Genomic DNA, 17,151 nt, shown 5'->3' with positions numbered 1-17,151 from the left:
AAACTGGGGGGGGACACACACATGGGCAGACAGCAGAGCTGTTGTTCTCCTCCTTTCCTCTGCTCTTGTCTCTGATTGTGAGTGTGTGCATTCCCGTCTGTTGATAAACAGAGCGGAGGGAGAATGTGAATACGCAAGGCTGTGGACACTGAAACATGCACATTGGATAAATAACATAGGCGTTTAGTTTATTTAATAAAAGAGCTCATGTTCAATGTGAAAAGTGACCGTAGATAGATTACTTCAGTTACAATTTGGTGCTATATATATATATTTTTTTTTTTCTTTTTAAAATAATAAAAAAATTAAATTTAAATGAAAAATGAAAAATAACACCTTGAATTTCAGGCAGGGCGCGGGGCTCCGTTGTCAGGGCGCAGCGCCCCGCCAAGGCAATGGTAGGGGAAACGCTGCCTTACATTGTTGCCATGGTTGCCCTTCTGTTTATTCTCTGCTGTGGCTCTTTTTCTCCCTCCCCGAGGCAAGCGTTTGCTCCTGCTTCGCCGGTCTACATGTCCGTTAAAGTTTTAAATCTTCCGGACAAAATTAGAAAAGTGCCGGTCAAAGGCCTTCTTTGTTATTTATTGAGCTTTAAAATGAATGAATAACGACTCTATATAATCATATATAAGAATAAAAACACGGAGGACGGACCCTCTCTTTTCCTCCCCCTCTTCTGACAGCCCAGCAGCTGATCAGAGCATGCTCCCCTCTCCTGCAGGGGGGCGTGGTCAGCTGCAGCTCATTTGCATTAAAGCTACGTCACAGAATCAGCCCTTGCAAAAACAGGGCTGGAAAAGAGCAAATGGAGCGAAATGAGGCATGGCTAAAATGCAGGATCTGTTTGGTATTTTGAATTTTTTTTTATTTATATAGGTATGGCCCTACAATATATTGTGCAAATATAGCATGATATGTCCCCCTTTACGCAATTTTTAAATTATTGATTCAGTATAACACAGATAATATTTTTTATTACACAAATATACAAATAGAATTCAAACAGAAAGTTAAAAAAATCTAACAGGAGAGGTCAAGAAGCTCTAGCAACATACAATATGCAACGAATATAATTTAGCAAACTCAGATACAAACTAAACATATTTTATAAAAAATATGCTAAATAGTATACACATAGTACAGTAGGTGATTAGGTATTTGGTCGTTCTAACACTGCTCAATTAACTCTTTAGAAAAGGCACTGGTGTCTTCATCTTCTCACCAATCATATATCCTCCGGTTGGTGCTTATGATGAAAAAATGTACTCAACAAATAGATAGTTTCCCATATAATTAATGAAGTGTCCTCATCAGGCTTTCCAGGGTAAATAGAGTCCTTTTAATAAAAAAGGTTATAAGTTTCAGAAACTAACACATTTCGCACCAATGACGTTTTACTTAGGGGTGGCTCAGCCTTTACCTTTCAAAACTGCTAAAAGCTTTCATTTTCACTCATAACATAGTGTTCAGCTATACCTATCACTCAACATAATGTCTGCTGAAGTACTGCAGTGATGATTCTGGTTCATCTTTTCTCATCAGGGGACAAGTGGGCCAGTCTTCCAAAATCCTGATATTATACTGTGCCTCTGTCTCTGTGCGAGCTTTAATTTAGTCATTTATGTACAGTATAGGGTCACACAGTTTGACCAAATCATAATGATTGAGCACTATTCCATCTTTTATATTCCTCCTAGGTTCAACAGTGGTCTGGTATTTGGTGTAGTGGCCATGGTGGGATCAGTGGTGCTGCTGATCAGGACGCTGCAGCAGACCCTTGCTCAGATGACCTCAGATAACCCCCGGATGGGGAATCAGCAGACCCTGCAGGTGGTGGTATGTACAGACTGAACCTGTAAAGCAGTGTGGATCTATGTTCATGCTACAGGGTCTAACTGGAGATGAACTGCAGCTCAGAGCGTTAAATGGCCTTGAAAGTTCCTACAAAGCCTTTGATTTTAAAAAGATAGTGTGAAGAATGCCCCCAATTATGACAAGGGCTCTTATTTAGCACATTTCTCATGTTCATTTTTATTTCATTTCAAACAGCCATGCATTAATGTGAGCACAGCCCCCAGTGGACCTCTGTATTCATGAGAAGCTATTAGTTGGCAATTTATAAACGAGTACTCAGCCTGGAGTTAATGCAGCGCACTGCCAGGGGGAGAAGAAAAATGCAGACCACACAGAAAACCACAGCATCAGCACAACTTGAAACATTACATTTTAAGAACAAAAAAGAGTTGGAAGAAAGATTTGAATACATCTTGGTATTAAGAACCTTGTGTTTATTTTACAAATGTGCAGCCTAGATACAGTATGTTACATATCATAGTTTAATCAAATATCCTCCTAAAAGGGGATTCAAATCATTTTGAACTTTGCTTAGCATCAAAGAGGAAAAACAATGATTCACTCGGAGGAGACTGGCGTAGGCGTCATAATTGTGTGTTTCTTTTCTCCTGCCTGTGTCTCTAGGTCCCCGGTATCAATCTGCCCACCAGTCAGCTGGCCTACTTCTTCATGGCCCTGCTGCTCAGCGGAGTCATACATGAGCTTGGCCACGCTGTGGCAGCGTTGAGGTAAAACACACACACACACACACACACACACACACACACACACACACACACACACACACACACACACACACACACACACACACACACACACACACACACACACACACACACACACACACACACACACACACACACACACACACACACACACACACACACACACACACACACACACACATACACATACACATACACACACACACCTCCCTAACATAATTAAGAAGGGCCTTTTATTGAAATTCAGTTTTTTTATTCATGCACATGCATTTTTCTTTGTACAGATACAATATGTTACCATGTCAACCGGTAAACGAAATCCAATAGACATTAGATAGAAAAAGGTTGATGTTAAATTAATTGAATAAATGAATTTATTCAATTAATACTCACTGAACTTGTCCAAATATTTGTGTTTCATTATGAGCACTTTAGCATCTGATCAAATAGTGTTGCCCATTAAAAGATGGCTTTTACTAGTTTTGTATTTAACAATAATAAGAATAAGAATAGGCAACAAGTAACATAGAATAGTTTATATTGTGAAATAACCAATACTGCTCTAACCTTGGCAGAAGATAGTTTGTTCATTTTGGATCCCACCCTACATAAATAGCAGTTGTTAAAACAAATATGTTTTCAATGCCTTTTGATGCTCCTTCCCTTCTGGAACTGTTTTAATGTGTCATATTTTTTCTAGGGAGCAAGTGCGAGTAAACGGCTTCGGCATTTTTGTGTTTGTCGTTTATCCCGGTGCGTTTGTGGACCTCTTCACAACGCACCTCAACATCATATCGCCTGTTCAGCAACTCCGCATCTTCTGTGCCGGTAAGACTCCACACATTTAATGTTTTGATCATTCCTTATGGCGGAGGAAGTTATTTTGCCAGCTATAAATGCCTGTAATAATCATAATTATTACAGGCATTTAGTTTAATTTTCATTTCTGTAAGTGAAGGTTGCTCTGAGGTAAGTAAGTTCTGAGCAGCTACTTCACATCAACTCATCATTCCGCTCTGCAAATAAGGAAATTAGATTTGAATTGATTGGCGGAGTTGGCAGTTATTCACGCATGGATAAGACTAAATAGTGAAAGGCTGATTATTTTTCAATGCAGTCTGGCCAAGAAGAATATTGCAAGCTTTGAAAAGGATACAGTACACTTCAAAGCAGCAGAAATAGGCTCGTATGATTTAAATTATTGCTAAAACAATATTATGTCAAGTTTATTCAACAATCTGATAAAAGAACAAAGAAAAAAAAGGGATGGTTCATTTTTTTCAGCTAACCTTTCTTCTGATTTCTGTCAGTTGTGCTGTTGCTTATAACTTATGAGGGTTTTTATAGGGGTGCACAATCTGGCAAAAAACTACTTCTAATTATTTTAACTGATATTACAATTGTGATGTGATTCCTGACACTAGAGGGAATGATCAAGTTGAAATAGTAATTTTATTATAACTGGAAACCCCCCCCCCCCAGAAAATGATCATGGTTTCATCATCATGTTTTTTTTATTAGGTATGTAGAAAACCATCTCTAGGCGAAAGCTAACTGCGATTTGAATTTTGATGCACTAGTCCACATTGGGATATCAAAAAATGAATTAATCACTGTTTATATTTATTATTTTACACATGCATATTAGGTTTATACCTACAATGATAGTACAAATGTTCATGAACATCAGTTAAGAGTTGTGTGGAATACAAATAATTGCTTCTTAATAGCATACTCATCACTTCACTCCTGATATCCTCAATGCTCCTTGTCATTTTATTTGTCACAAAACATCAGTGGTATTCCTGCAAAAAAATCAGCATGGATGTCAAGATGATTTGTTAATCATATGCTACTTCCTCTATGCTGCTTACAAGCCTTTAGAGCAGGCATGGGCAAACTAAGGCCCGCGGGCCATATACGGCCCGTTGGGCTTTTGAATCCGGCCCGCCGAATATTGGTACAAAATTGTCCAAATTATAGTAAAGACCGCATTCATTTTGCCTTTTTCCTGCAATACCCGACATTTCAGTTGATCCCACTAGATGGCGCACTCTAGACACAATTTACCTTTGCTGGAGTCTGGTCTTTTCTCTCAGCTGGCCCCACTCTGCAACCCGGCAAGGTCGGCGAATACAAGTTGTAACAAGCGGTAGCGCTGAGCAAAGTGACTATAACGCGACCACACACTTATAATTTTTTTTATATAAAGTCAGGCAACACTAACCAGGCTTAGTGCGATTCTGTTTATTTTACCTTACTTTAATGACCATCCGTTCACTGTTATTGACCATTGTGAAGAGGCAGACGTTTTCCTTTTGTTTTGTATTATTGCAACTATCGGAGGGAATAAATACATGGGCTACATGTGGCCATCATAAGTAAAATCATAACGAAAACTACGCCGGTAAAATATGCGTGTAGAAAACGGCTTATGCCAAAATATGATAACAGCAAGTAGTCAATTTGATTAGCTTCGGTTGCTATGCTAAAATCACCTGGAGAATGCCAGAGAAACTTTCATAACAGCGTTGTGATGCCAAACAGCTTTCAGACTAAAACACATTCACTTATGGGGATGGGGGATATTTATCAGCTGCTTGTGTGACAGTCAGACAATGAAAACTTTACAGCGGCCGCTGCCGCGAGTTAACGGGAGAATAAACTCCGGTGGACGAGAAGCGCTGCAGCGGGCGGTAATGCAGCTGAACCACATTAATAAACAATACACCACATCACTCTGGAGAAAGGTGTAAGATTGGAGAAGTAGTTCTTTAATTTAATCTGGCTTCGTATAATTAAAAACTACCCGACGCAGTCCTCTATTGATGTTGTTGTGAGCGGTGTTGCGGAGAAAATCAGCGACGTAAAACGCCGTGTGGGTCATAAGAAGGCACGTAAACGGTGATGACGCAAACGATGACGCAATAATTCACCTTTGAACCTAATTCACCTTTGAACCTGCATCTGTAACAATGAGTGGAAGAAAAGAAAAGTTAACATTGAGTGCCGAGTGTTTAATGAGGAGTGGACAGCTACATATTTTTTTACCGATCTGCTACTGGCCCGGCCCGTCTGTCAAATTTAAAAATCATAGTGGCCCCCGAGCCAAAACGTTTGCCCACCCCTGCTTTAGAGGGCAGCGAAGAGCTATTCTAAAATCATCTGTATCTTTTACTAGATACACATTTCCTCCAGACTTTTCTTTTATTTATGTGACAAGAATATAACTTGAGTGGTGACTGCAGGCATAAAACTGAGACTTCCTATCAAGTCATACCAGAGAATGACAAAGGGGGGGGGAGTGGTGACATAACAGCATTGCTGAGTTTATTTTTCTCTCTCTCTCTATCTTCACAGCGGAGCTCTATCTGCCCTCAGGGGGTTCTCCTTTAGCATGTGTATTTTGTATTCCTGTAGAGATAGGTGATGCAACTTTAATAGTTTGTTTACTGTATGAAATCAATATAGAAAACATAGACGCAGCCTTTAGGCGTGACTTTTAAAACATGCTGGGATCTTTTTTTCCCAAGAGAAAGGCATTTTCTAAAGCTATCTTCAGCTATTAATTTTCTCCTGACTTTGTGTAGCCGGTTGCGTCATGCTGCTGCCTTCATGTTTGATTGATGGCTTTGCCTAAACGTTGTGTCTTGACCTCATCAAGCAATGAGACATTTCCTCAAGCGGCTTTGGGACACTGAATGCGTCTTCATATGTAATTAAGATGGTATAGACGGCTATTTTTAGTGAGCAGCGGTCACTGTTTTGCCACGACATCCTCCAGTCAAAATATGTGCAGAACATGTAAACAGGACTATAGTTACAACTGTGGTGTGAGGGTGACTTTTCATTCAACTCAATCTTTTGGAAGGTTATTTTGATTGCATTTTTAGGGTTATATTTACAGGTTATATGATAATACATTTAGTTTTTCATTACTGCACATATTTAGATGCTACTGCTATATTGTACTATATATATATATATATATTTATATGTTATTATAGTTTCCTTCAAATAGTTTCCTATCTGTGTTTTAATTTTGGTTTTATTTGTATGTATGCACCACAACACAAAGTCAAATTCACCTACCTGGTAATAAACCTGTTTGTAATTCTGATTCTGATTTGAGAAGTAAAAATCCTTTGCATGCCCCTCCGACTTAAGGGGATTTCAGGACTATTTTTTAGTAACTGTAAATATATGTAAAAGTACAAATGTTTCTGTTTTTCTTTCTAGGAGTGTGGCACAACTTTGTCCTCTGTTTGACAGCATTAGCCTTCCTCTTCCTGTTGCCCATTTTCCTGTTTCCCGTGTATTCCACCGGTGGGGGGGCGCTGGTCAGTGAGGTCGTCCAGGTCAGTGCAGCCGGTTTTTATTGCGTTATTAAACGTTTTATTATTTTTTTTGGCCTCTTGTTGACAACAAATGTAACCTAGTGAGTCTCCTTTGCATTTACTCCTTAAGTAACATTATATATCAGATTGGTCTTTGTGCAACCATCTATAATAATCACTACTGTTTGTCAGCACTAAGTCACTGCTCTGTAGCATGTTTTCCAATGTTCCAGTAATTAATAGCTGTTATTTATGTGGGTGGAATTGGCGGGGCGTTAGGGTTAATTACTTTTTAAATCATTGCCCCTTGCAGATCCATTCAGTCAGTAATTCACACAGCCATACTAGCAGGAGATATTTGGTTGGTATTGCTCAAGCATTCATTGGCATTAGTTGGCAAAGGAAAGTGTATTGGTCAATCCCTTCTCCACATAGTTTTTCCGAGTATTGCAGGACATAAAAACGTCCATCTACCGGTACTTCTTTTTTACCCTTCTCCATTTGAACCAAATGTGATATCTGGCTGTGTCTTTCAACCAGGGCGCTGCAGCGGATGGTCCCCGAGGTCTGTCAGTTGGGGACATAGTGGTCGGGCTGGAGGACTGCCCAGTCAAGGGGGTGGAGGACTGGAGCAGCTGCCTGTCTCACCTCTCTCACTCCCAACAGACTGGATACTGTGTCCCGAGCAGCAGCCTGCAGCCCAGCTGGGCCCATGGAAGAGGTGAGTGTGCTGTTTCTGCACCCAAATAACCCTTTTCCACCAAACCGGTTCCAGGGCCGGATCTGGGCTAGAGCCTGATTAAGCGGTTTTTGGTGCCGGAACCAAGAACCAATACTTCACGCTTACGTCGGAGGGGGGCGAGATTAACCTGAGCAATAAGAGTTCATGGCAAGTACGGCAAATACAAGTTGTACCAAGCAAAAGCGCTGAGCACAACAACCCAATTGTTGTTGTTGTGAGTGGCGTTGGGGAGAAAATCCGCAACGTAAACGGTGATGTCATGACGCAGCTCCAGTCGGGCTCTGGGCAGTGGAAACACAACTGAGGCTAGAAAGAAGAACCGGTTCGGAACTAGAAAAGCACAAGCACAGAGCTAAAACTGGAACTGGTTTTGTGGAAAAGGGGCAAAAGGTTTTACCAAAGTGCTTAACTCAATGAAGAGGAGGCGCAGTGCTTCTGGAATTAACATCTATTGGAGTTAAAAGAACTTCCTGTGTTGTGCCAAATTGGGCAATTTCGCTGCCATGACATCCCAAGGTCGTTTCATCTTTATATGGTACTGACTAAATATGAAGTTTATCAAATTAAATATGTAGAGAGGAGTTTGTACAGCATCCGAAAAGGTAAGAAATCCCCCAAAATTGCACGTGAAATTCTAAATCGACAACTTCCTAATGAGTTATTGTTACACCTCTACGAGGTTTTTCAGTATTTCTCTACTTTTCAATTGACTGCAAGCTTACCAAGTTTGATGTTGAAAGTTGGGTTTTTTTTGTTTAAAAATATGTTAATCAGCATTCCTTCTTCAACTTTTCACGCCCAAGGACCACATCCCTAACATACGTATTAGCTTCTTAAGCCCCTCAAAACTGTGATTCATTTAGTGATTTAACAATATTTTTTATTATTTCAATACTATCCTATGGACACTGTCATGCTCAGATAATTTGTCTCCTGCCTAAACATGTATCATTTTTGTAGTTAGAAAATATCACAGTGTACTGAATAATAATGTAACAAGGTCAAACCGGATCAAACCCACAGAGCAGCAGCGGGAGCTGTGATTGGCCAGCTGTTAGCTGAAGTCATGTGTGAGGTCAGAGATCAACAGCTGGCCAATCAGAGCTCCTGTTGTTTCTTTGTGGCCTTAATCATTTCAAGTGGCACACATTAGAGGTCATATTTTAGCAAGAAATTGCAAAAATGTCTTTTGATAGTGCCATAATTGAACCTAAAACTTTATTGATAAATTGATTAGTCAATCCATGGATTATTAATCTACAACTGTTTTGATCATGGATTACCATTTCAGTAATTTCCCAGCCAGAATGCCAAATATAAACATTGTATAAATCAAAAAATTCATCAAACATAATAATTGCGGTTTAATCGTAAAAGTAAATCACTCTCAATTCCATTCTTCCATTCCTTTTAATCAAGGGCTTTAATAAATGCAGCATTTCACACTGTCCCTTCAACGTTCCGTCATAAAAACCTTTACTACAGCAAGTGCTAAACCTAAATCCTTTCTGAGGCTATATTTAACTTGTAAATCTACTTCCCTGTTTTTTGATAATGTTTATGTTACTGCTGTCTTACCAATGGATTTAGCTGCTCACTATTTTAATTTGCACATTAGTTTGTGTGAGTACGCAGTCAGTCCCTAATGATGTGTGAGGAGTCAACAGGATAATCACTGTTGTCATGTAGTGTGTGATACTCTGTCCAGGTCTAATTGTCTTGTGCTAGTAGATTCATCAACTAAGAATCAGAAAAACAGTGTGACATCCATCTTCTGTTAAAAGTATAATCAAGCAGTCTCTGTTCTTCATTTATTTTTTCCCCCCCTTTTTTGTTCTAGCCTTTAAGCGTTTGGATGGAACGTTTGACTGCTGCAGCAACAACAGCCTGACAGATCTCTGCTTCTCCTACATGAAACCACAGGGCAAGAACAGCAAAGAGAGAGAGGTGACATACACACATGATTCACTTACTTCTATTTCCATTCCACTTTTAGCCATGTTAGTTTAATGTACAAAAAAACAAAACAATAAGAGTATACACAAAAACGATTTTTACCATTATATTATTAAACAATACCAATATAATTTGTATACTACAGTGTCATTTTTAATAGATTCCTTTTAATTTACTTGCATTTTGAATCATAGTGCACATACTGGCTGGATAATTTGACATATTTTGTTTGCCCATGACCTAATTTTACAGGACAAGCCCTCATAAATACGCTTCATAAGAGCAACATTATAAAGGTTTATCATGAATAAAGATATGTAAAAAAGAAAGGAAGATAGTACATACATTGTCTAGAGACAAAGGGATGAAGTGTATGTACCAGCAATGAAAAACAAGAAAGCCAACAACAGCTGTTAATCCTGACTGACTTCTCCTATAATTACATTTACTTATATACTTAACTTGCACATATTTATATTTGGTATTCTTCTGTAATCCTGTGACTGCAGTACGCCTGCATGCCGGTGCGAAAGATGGTGACGGGGACGCAAGTGTGTCGTACCGCCGAAGACTGCACCGCACACACCGAAGTCGCCAGCATCTGCGTGACCCCCTCTCTGGAGAACCAGACTCGCTTCATCCGTGTCACACACCCACCCAACACACACATGCTGTTTGTGGGGTATCCACCACACCTGCAGTATGCTGGTAAGTTACAGTGTGTTTATTTTAAAGGTCTCCTATCCTGCAAAATGCACTTTTTGATGTCTTTAATACATAAATATCAGTCAGTGTGTCAGAGAACTCACAAAGTGTCCTAAAACGAAACCCTCTCTCTTTCACTCCGTACCCAAATCTCTAAAAACGGGGGTACAACGGAGCAGATCCAGTTTTGCTGCCGATATGACGTAATATCCAAGATGTGGGCTGGCTTTAGACCCACGGCCCTATCAGAAACGTCACTATCAGAAACAATGCGCAATGTATTTTGGAAGTAATGTGGTCTGTGTTTACATTAGCAAGCATCGCCAACACTCAGAGCTAACGCTGTACTGGAGAGAGTATGTCTAAAAAAGCAGGATATAAAAAGGTACTCACCTTGTGGAAAACCCATCAGAGAAAAAACATTTGAGCTCCATACTGTTTCAGAAATAATCCTTAATGTGGTTTGGAACATGATATGGCGTTTAATCACTGCAGCATTTCGCTGTATGTGGGAAGAATTCTCCAAAAGCTCCCTTTCCTTTTTTCTCTAATTCTTTTTTTTTTTTTAACCGACTGATCCAGAATCAGCACTTCTCTAACAGTTTCAGACAGATGTGATGATTGGATCAAACCTGTGATCTTTCTGCGATTATAAAGTCAACCACACCGTGTGAATGTAACACCTCCTTGTGCTTTGTCTTTTCTAGTGAGTCTGACCAACTTTGTCCCTCGGTTTGGTTTCCTCCACCTGGATCTGCCTGTCTTCTTGGAAACCTTCTGCAAGTATCCTTTTCTGATTTAAGGAAAGATGGAGTGAGATTATGGCTATATAAGGTGTTGGTTTGCTTAATAGAAAGGTCTGTCTTTTCTGTCTAAAGCATGAAGCATTTTATTCATCAATTTGTATAGAGCATTGCGCTTTATTGTAAATAAAAGTTCAAAGCTTTTGACATCTAATGATTTTTATATAGACCTAATGACTGCTACACATGACCGTAAACCTTATTGCAAAGCTCTGGACAGTTCTTATAACATTGTGTTTGTGTCAGTTACTACTGTTTTTATAATGCACTTTTTCCATTGTATCTTGATGGAATGCTCATTCAAAAACACCAAATTAAGATCTTAAGTGATCTAACATAAGCTACTACACAAAACCAAATAAGGCTATAGCAGCAAAACCCCTAAGTATAAGGAGGTGACCTTTAGGTACGTTTAATTTCCTATACATTCTGGTTGTTGATTATAAAAGGATTTATTAGTGATTTGTTCTTTAGGTGTCACAGTCTTGCTTTAAAGCCACTTTAAATGGCTCACATCTGCTGCAGTTTTTCTGTAAACAAGCTCAGTGCCTATGGACATATGGGAAGCTTGGAAGTTCAAATTTTAATATTCTGTCTTTATTATTTTAATTATTTAACAGTTGTTACATTCTAGAAATACAGTCTTAACATTCTAAAATTGTAAAATGTACAATTTGTACTAAATATTTTCAATGGTATCATGCTATAACCTAAACTTAAAGTGGACCTATCATGCTATATTTGAATAATATATTGTAGGGCCACACCTATATAAAATGTGTCTGTGAAGTTTTTTTTTCAAAATACCAAACAGATCATGCATATTTTTGCTCTATTCCAGCCCTCTCTTCACAAGGGCTGAGGGGGCGAGGCACAAGCGTCATGTTACCATGCTGTTACCATGCCACGCAACCTCTCATTCCCCTGATTGGTGGAGAGTTGCCCATATAGGCGGAGCTCCCTGTTTCTGACGTCGGAACAATTTCAAATCTGGATCAGTCTGTATCAGATCGGTTGCAGCCCCGTTTTTAGAGATTTGGGTATGGAGGAAAAGAGAAAGGGTTGTGTTTTCTGACACTTGATGAGTTCCCTGACACACCAGGGACACATATTCATGTATAAAAGACGTACAAAAGTGTAATTTGCATGATAGGTCCCCTTTAACATTATTGAATTGTATAACATTGTATATTTTTAACTAAATATTTTAAATATTAAAATATTAGAAACTTTTACATTCTAAAATTGTAACATACTAGAACTGTATAATTTTTATATTAATGTTAACATTCTCGAACTGTAACTTTCTAGAATCCTACATTTATATTTTAAACGGTAACATTCTTTAACTTAAAATTAACATTCTAGAATTGTATAATTCTAGACCTGTATTATGTCATAATCGCTACATTCTAGAATTAGAATCTTACATTGCAATAATTAAAATGTTCTGAAGTATTAACATTCCAGAATTGTCAAATTGTAGAATATTAACAAATATTTTAATAGTTACATTCCTGACCCTAAATTCAACATTCTAGAATTGTAATATTTTAGAATTTTAGCAAATATTGTAATGGTAATATTCTTGTACTTTAGCTTAACATTCTAGAACTGTTACATTGTAGTTCTTTAACCACATTTTTTCAATGTTAATATTGTAGAACTAAGTATTACAATTCTAGAATTGTATTTTAGAACTTTAACATTGTCGTAGTATAATCTCAATATTCTAAAATTGGAACATTCTACAATTGTTATATGGTAGATTCTTAAATGTATATGTTAAATGATAGCGGTTCATAACTTAAACATTACATTCCAATATTGTAACACTTAATAATTATATACGGTAATGTAACATTGTAGATACTTAAACTAAATAGTCTTAATTTTAAGTATTGTATTATTTCATCACTTTAATATTCTATTTGTATAATCTTAACATTCTATCATTTTAACATTTTATTGTTTTAAAAGTATTTTTAAATGGTAACATTCTAGAACTTAAACATTACTTTCTAGAATATTATTATATTATAATTATTATATAATTTTATAAAATATAATAAATGGTAACAATGACTTGAGATGCTGTTTGTGTTTTTCTTCCTTTTTAAGATATTTCTAGAAACACCCTGTGACTCAGCAAAGTGTATGCATGAAAGAAAGCATTGACTTTAACATCAGTGGTAAATAATCTCACAAAAGGTACATTTTGTGAGATTTTAAGTCCTACAATGATATTATGATCTCAACAAAACCACATATGCATACTTTATCCTCTAATGAAAATGATACGAAATTATTGACCTAATAGACCTTGAGGAAATATTCGTTTTTTGTGCCTGTGATGTGTGTTTCCAAGGTTACAAACGTAATACTGTAATATTGTCCTTAACCCTCTTGCCTCTCAGATACGTAGTGTCCCTCTCTGGAGCTTTAGCAGTCGTAAACTCCGTTCCGTGCTTTGCTCTCGACGGTCAGTGGATGCTGAATGCACTGCTGGAGGCCACGCTGGTTACTGTGGTAACGGACCGTCAAAGGCGTGAGCTGATTGGTTTCTTCCTTCTGCTGGCAGGCAGCGCCCTGCTAGCAGCCAACGTGGCACTGGGCCTGTGGATGGTCACTGCACGGTAGCCACAGTGGTGAGCCGCACTGGAAGGCAAAACACTAAATGAATGAATCCCCATGTGGACTGAGTTGTTCTCTCATGATGTTTTTGACACGTGTGGACCATTAAGCTGTGAACAGACTGCATTACCCATCAGTGCTGCCCAATTTCAGGACACTGTTGAGCAGAACATCTGCTTTACTGGACCAACAGGGAAAACAATAACCAACTTTTATTCACCTTTTTGGCGCCATATAATCATAAAGCACATATATACAAATAAAGAATGCACTGTCCGATGTGACCGTTTACAAACACTGCACAATCTGTCCAAATGTTAATGTCTGTGTTGTCTTTGAAGTATGAGGAGAAAACTGTCCTGGTTATGAAAAGGTTTGATTCCAAAATGCCATACGTTCCTCTTAACTCACTGTTCGACCTCAACGTGCTGCAGAGATGTGTCCATGAGGAGAGAAGCAAAAACAAGGGTATAGTTTAAAAAAGCCTTACACTTATTGGCAAATGCATGGCGGTTTGAATGTCTATTACACATCATTAGTGGAAATAATGTACTACCTATTATTCATGTGACAGTATTTCATTTCATTTAGCTCCTCACAGGTGTGTAATTGCAACAATGTTTTGTGATTTCCAACATGTTTCAAATCCCCAAAGAATTTGCTCTGTCCCTCTGGCATTGACGAAAATGAATTTGAATATGATTTGTCACAATTGTGGAATAAAAGGCTCCTTTTATTTAAGTCATTTTAGAGTGTTGCAATTCAATCCATTTATCCTTTTACTTCTCTAGATTGCAGGATTTTGGAAAACGCTTTGTAGTATTATTTAGAAACTTGACACCCTGAGGGTGCAACAATTGAAGGCACTATATGAAAATATAATTGGGTATAGCTAATTTTATTTAGGAATTTGTCTCATCTTGGAAACAAATATTTAGAAGTCATAAAAAATAATCAAGTCAATTATCTTTAACTGATTACTTGTTGTTAAAAGCAGTCTTCAGTGTTTATAAATGTATTTGTTAAAAACTTGAACTCCTGTACATACATGTAAACTGGTACACGGTATGAAAAAATAACGACAATGGAAGACTATTCTTACTTAATAAAAATAACACATTTCCATATTATAGTTTGGTCTGAACTGTGTGTTAAATACACCAAAATACATTTTCAAAAGTTTTCAAGTTAAAAACAATAGTGCGCAGTTTCATCTTTATGTAAATTATTTTGTATATTTATTTTTTATGTATATTACTATTGTCCAATTGCATTTGGAACATGCAGGTAGCCTGATTTTCCTTTCAGAAAACTGCCCCTTGGGATATTGGCTCATTATCTTCATTACAAAGTACACATGCTACACTTTTAGTTAAAGCTCCAGGCCGCAGTTCTTCTGTCGCATATTCAGGGAGATTATTACCTATTATCTCTTGAGTTTGTGAGCGTTAGATGACACATTATAATTTTGAAGGGTGTTTCCTACAGACATAAACACTGAACGGCCTTCAGCTTAGCCACGGAGGTGTTTTTACCAACGATCAGCAGACACTTCTGTCAGCAGGTTCAAGATCGTGGCCACTTTAGAGACTTTAGCTTTGAATAATTACGGACGCTGGTGGGAGGATGTTGCATGCAGGAGTTGGCGCCTTTCGTGTGTGTATGTTTGTGTTCAGATAAGAATGTGAAATGATTGCTTATGTGTCCTTGCATGTGTGTTGTAGTTGCTTATCTTGCACTAATGACAGCCTGGAGTGATGTTTGGAGAAAACAGACATGGGAGGATGGCGATCGGGAGGAGAGGGCAGAACGGAGGAATGTTCTGACTGTGCTTCATGTTAAGGGATGGGTCCTTGAATATACTCTGTGAACTCTTCAGTGTTAGAAGGACCAAGAGTCTACACAGCCATGCTAGCTGTTCTGTGCGGCTGTATATTTAGGAATGGTCACATAAGCGTGCCAACATGTTCTCAAGTAAGGACATTTGTGTTTGGCAGATTATTTCTTTGTTGTAACAATGCTTCTTGGCAATACATCTTATACCGTTGGAAAGCCTGTTTTCTTACATTTCCAATAGTATAATCACATTGGTGAGGAACAAGCATGTGTGGGATGAGCAGCAGAGCTGAGTATGTGGGGTGCGCCCATGAAAAAATTGTAAAATCTCTGCCAATGCCAATCAGCTTTTTGCTGTTGACTCTTGTTTGGTGGATTGGATGATTGAAGTCTGATGAAACAAGACCTCTAACAAACACAAATGTCCTTACTTTTTGTGTTTATATGAACAAAATGTCAAGATATTACAGTCTTTACCAAAGTGTGGGACCGACTGACTGATGGAGACAATCAAAACTAGAGCAAAGGGTCCCAATTAAGATGTTAAACAATAAGAATAAAAACAGGACACAAGTGATTAGGAGTCACAATGGTGAACAATAGCATCGTGGTGGAAGTGTCTGCTTGATGAATGGGTGTTTAAAGTAGCGCAGGAAGTCATGTCTATATAAGGACTTTGTGGCCGAGGGCCCCAAACCCTAATGAGCACGTGCAAAAAAGTTTCTCACCACAGCGGGGAGGTTACAGGACCAATCAGGAGCTTTGGTGTCACTGTCATCACTGTCACTGTCTATCTATTCAAATAAACTACTGATTCTTTTCGAGAAAAAAAACTGATGGGTTTTTACATGCGGCCATGTCATCGGATTAATTGATTGTAATCGCTAATCAGTGTCCTGTGTGTGTGTGTGAGTCAAATATTGCTCTGGTCGACTGTCTTATCTGATAAGATGTACATGTAGGCTTTTAACAAGGTCTACAGCCTCTAATGCAACACAGTAACACACACAGATAGTGTTCTGGTCTAAGTTAACTATTTTATTAATTGATATCTGGTCATCACTCAGGAGTCTGGTCTCTGTTCTGGATGACGGTGGGGATGGGAGGAGTGTCAGAGGAGAGGAGGAGTGATGAAGGGAGGGACAGTTTGAAAAGCTGGGGTTAAGTTAGAGTAGTTACAGATAGACAGACAGCAGCAGAGAGAAAGACTCAGAAAACTAATGAAGTCTGCTGGTGTGTCATTTTAGCAAGATGTTAATATAACTTTGGATTTCATTTTTCTCCATTCACTTTTTTGGCCAGATAGTTTTGCTTTCTGGTCCATTTCTCTTTTGTAGTGTTTCCCCTATTTTTCAGAGACTGTGAGTGTGTGTTTGAATGTGTGTGTGTGATATCAAAAAGTAAGTTATGGAAGTGGAGCGTTTGAGTGGTGGGGGGGTTAAACCCGAGAGAGGCAACAGTCGTCTCTACAGGATAGCCCTGGCCATGTGTGTGTGTCTTTGTGCTGCTCTGCTGCTTGCACTCATACTGGGTAAGTCCAACACACACACACACAAACA

The 17,151-nt window shown here is 38.4% G+C and overlaps 2 protein-coding genes across 2 annotated transcripts in view; both read left to right on the top strand.

Moving 5' to 3' along the window:
• Positions 1-1,644: 1,644 nt before the first annotated feature.
• Positions 1,645-14,497, top strand: mbtps2 (membrane-bound transcription factor peptidase, site 2). The gene is made up of 9 exons (XM_079661418.1): positions 1,645-1,836; positions 2,479-2,582; positions 3,280-3,407; positions 6,819-6,937; positions 7,457-7,637; positions 9,499-9,605; positions 10,124-10,322; positions 11,027-11,102; positions 13,540-14,497. Exons 1-9 carry the CDS (start codon positions 1,660-1,662, stop codon positions 13,760-13,762), a joined length of 1,314 nt encoding a protein of 437 aa, XP_079517544.1. The 5' UTR covers positions 1,645-1,659; the 3' UTR covers positions 13,763-14,497.
• Positions 14,498-16,756: 2,259 nt separating this feature from the next.
• Positions 16,757-17,151, top strand: part of phex (phosphate regulating endopeptidase homolog, X-linked) — a 43,058-nt gene continuing 42,663 nt past the window's right edge. Inside the window, exon 1 of the mRNA XM_079661250.1 lies at positions 16,757-17,123. Coding sequence (XP_079517376.1) covers positions 17,000-17,123 — 124 coding nt within the window. The 5' untranslated portion in view covers positions 16,757-16,999. The remainder of the gene's footprint in view (positions 17,124-17,151) is intronic.

This window comes from Notothenia rossii (assembly GCF_949606895.1).
Source record: "Notothenia rossii genome assembly, chromosome: 12".
In the NCBI taxonomy this organism is placed as follows: domain Eukaryota; kingdom Metazoa; phylum Chordata; class Actinopteri; order Perciformes; family Nototheniidae; genus Notothenia; species Notothenia rossii.
Note: the sequence above shows the minus strand (reverse complement) of the source record. Positions and strands in the feature narration are given on the sequence as shown.

Bases quoted from the DNA above. Each gene is read 5' to 3' on its own strand.
- mbtps2 (XM_079661418.1), top strand. From the start codon at position 1,660: ATGATTGAGCACTATTCCATCTTTTATATTCCTCCTAGGTTCAACAGT. The intron at 2,583-3,279 runs GTAAAACACACA...TATTTTTTCTAG, and splicing joins CACGCTGTGGCAGCGTTGAG to GGAGCAAGTGCGAGTAAACG. The intron at 6,938-7,456 runs GTCAGTGCAGCC...TCTTTCAACCAG, and splicing joins TGGTCAGTGAGGTCGTCCAG to GGCGCTGCAGCGGATGGTCC.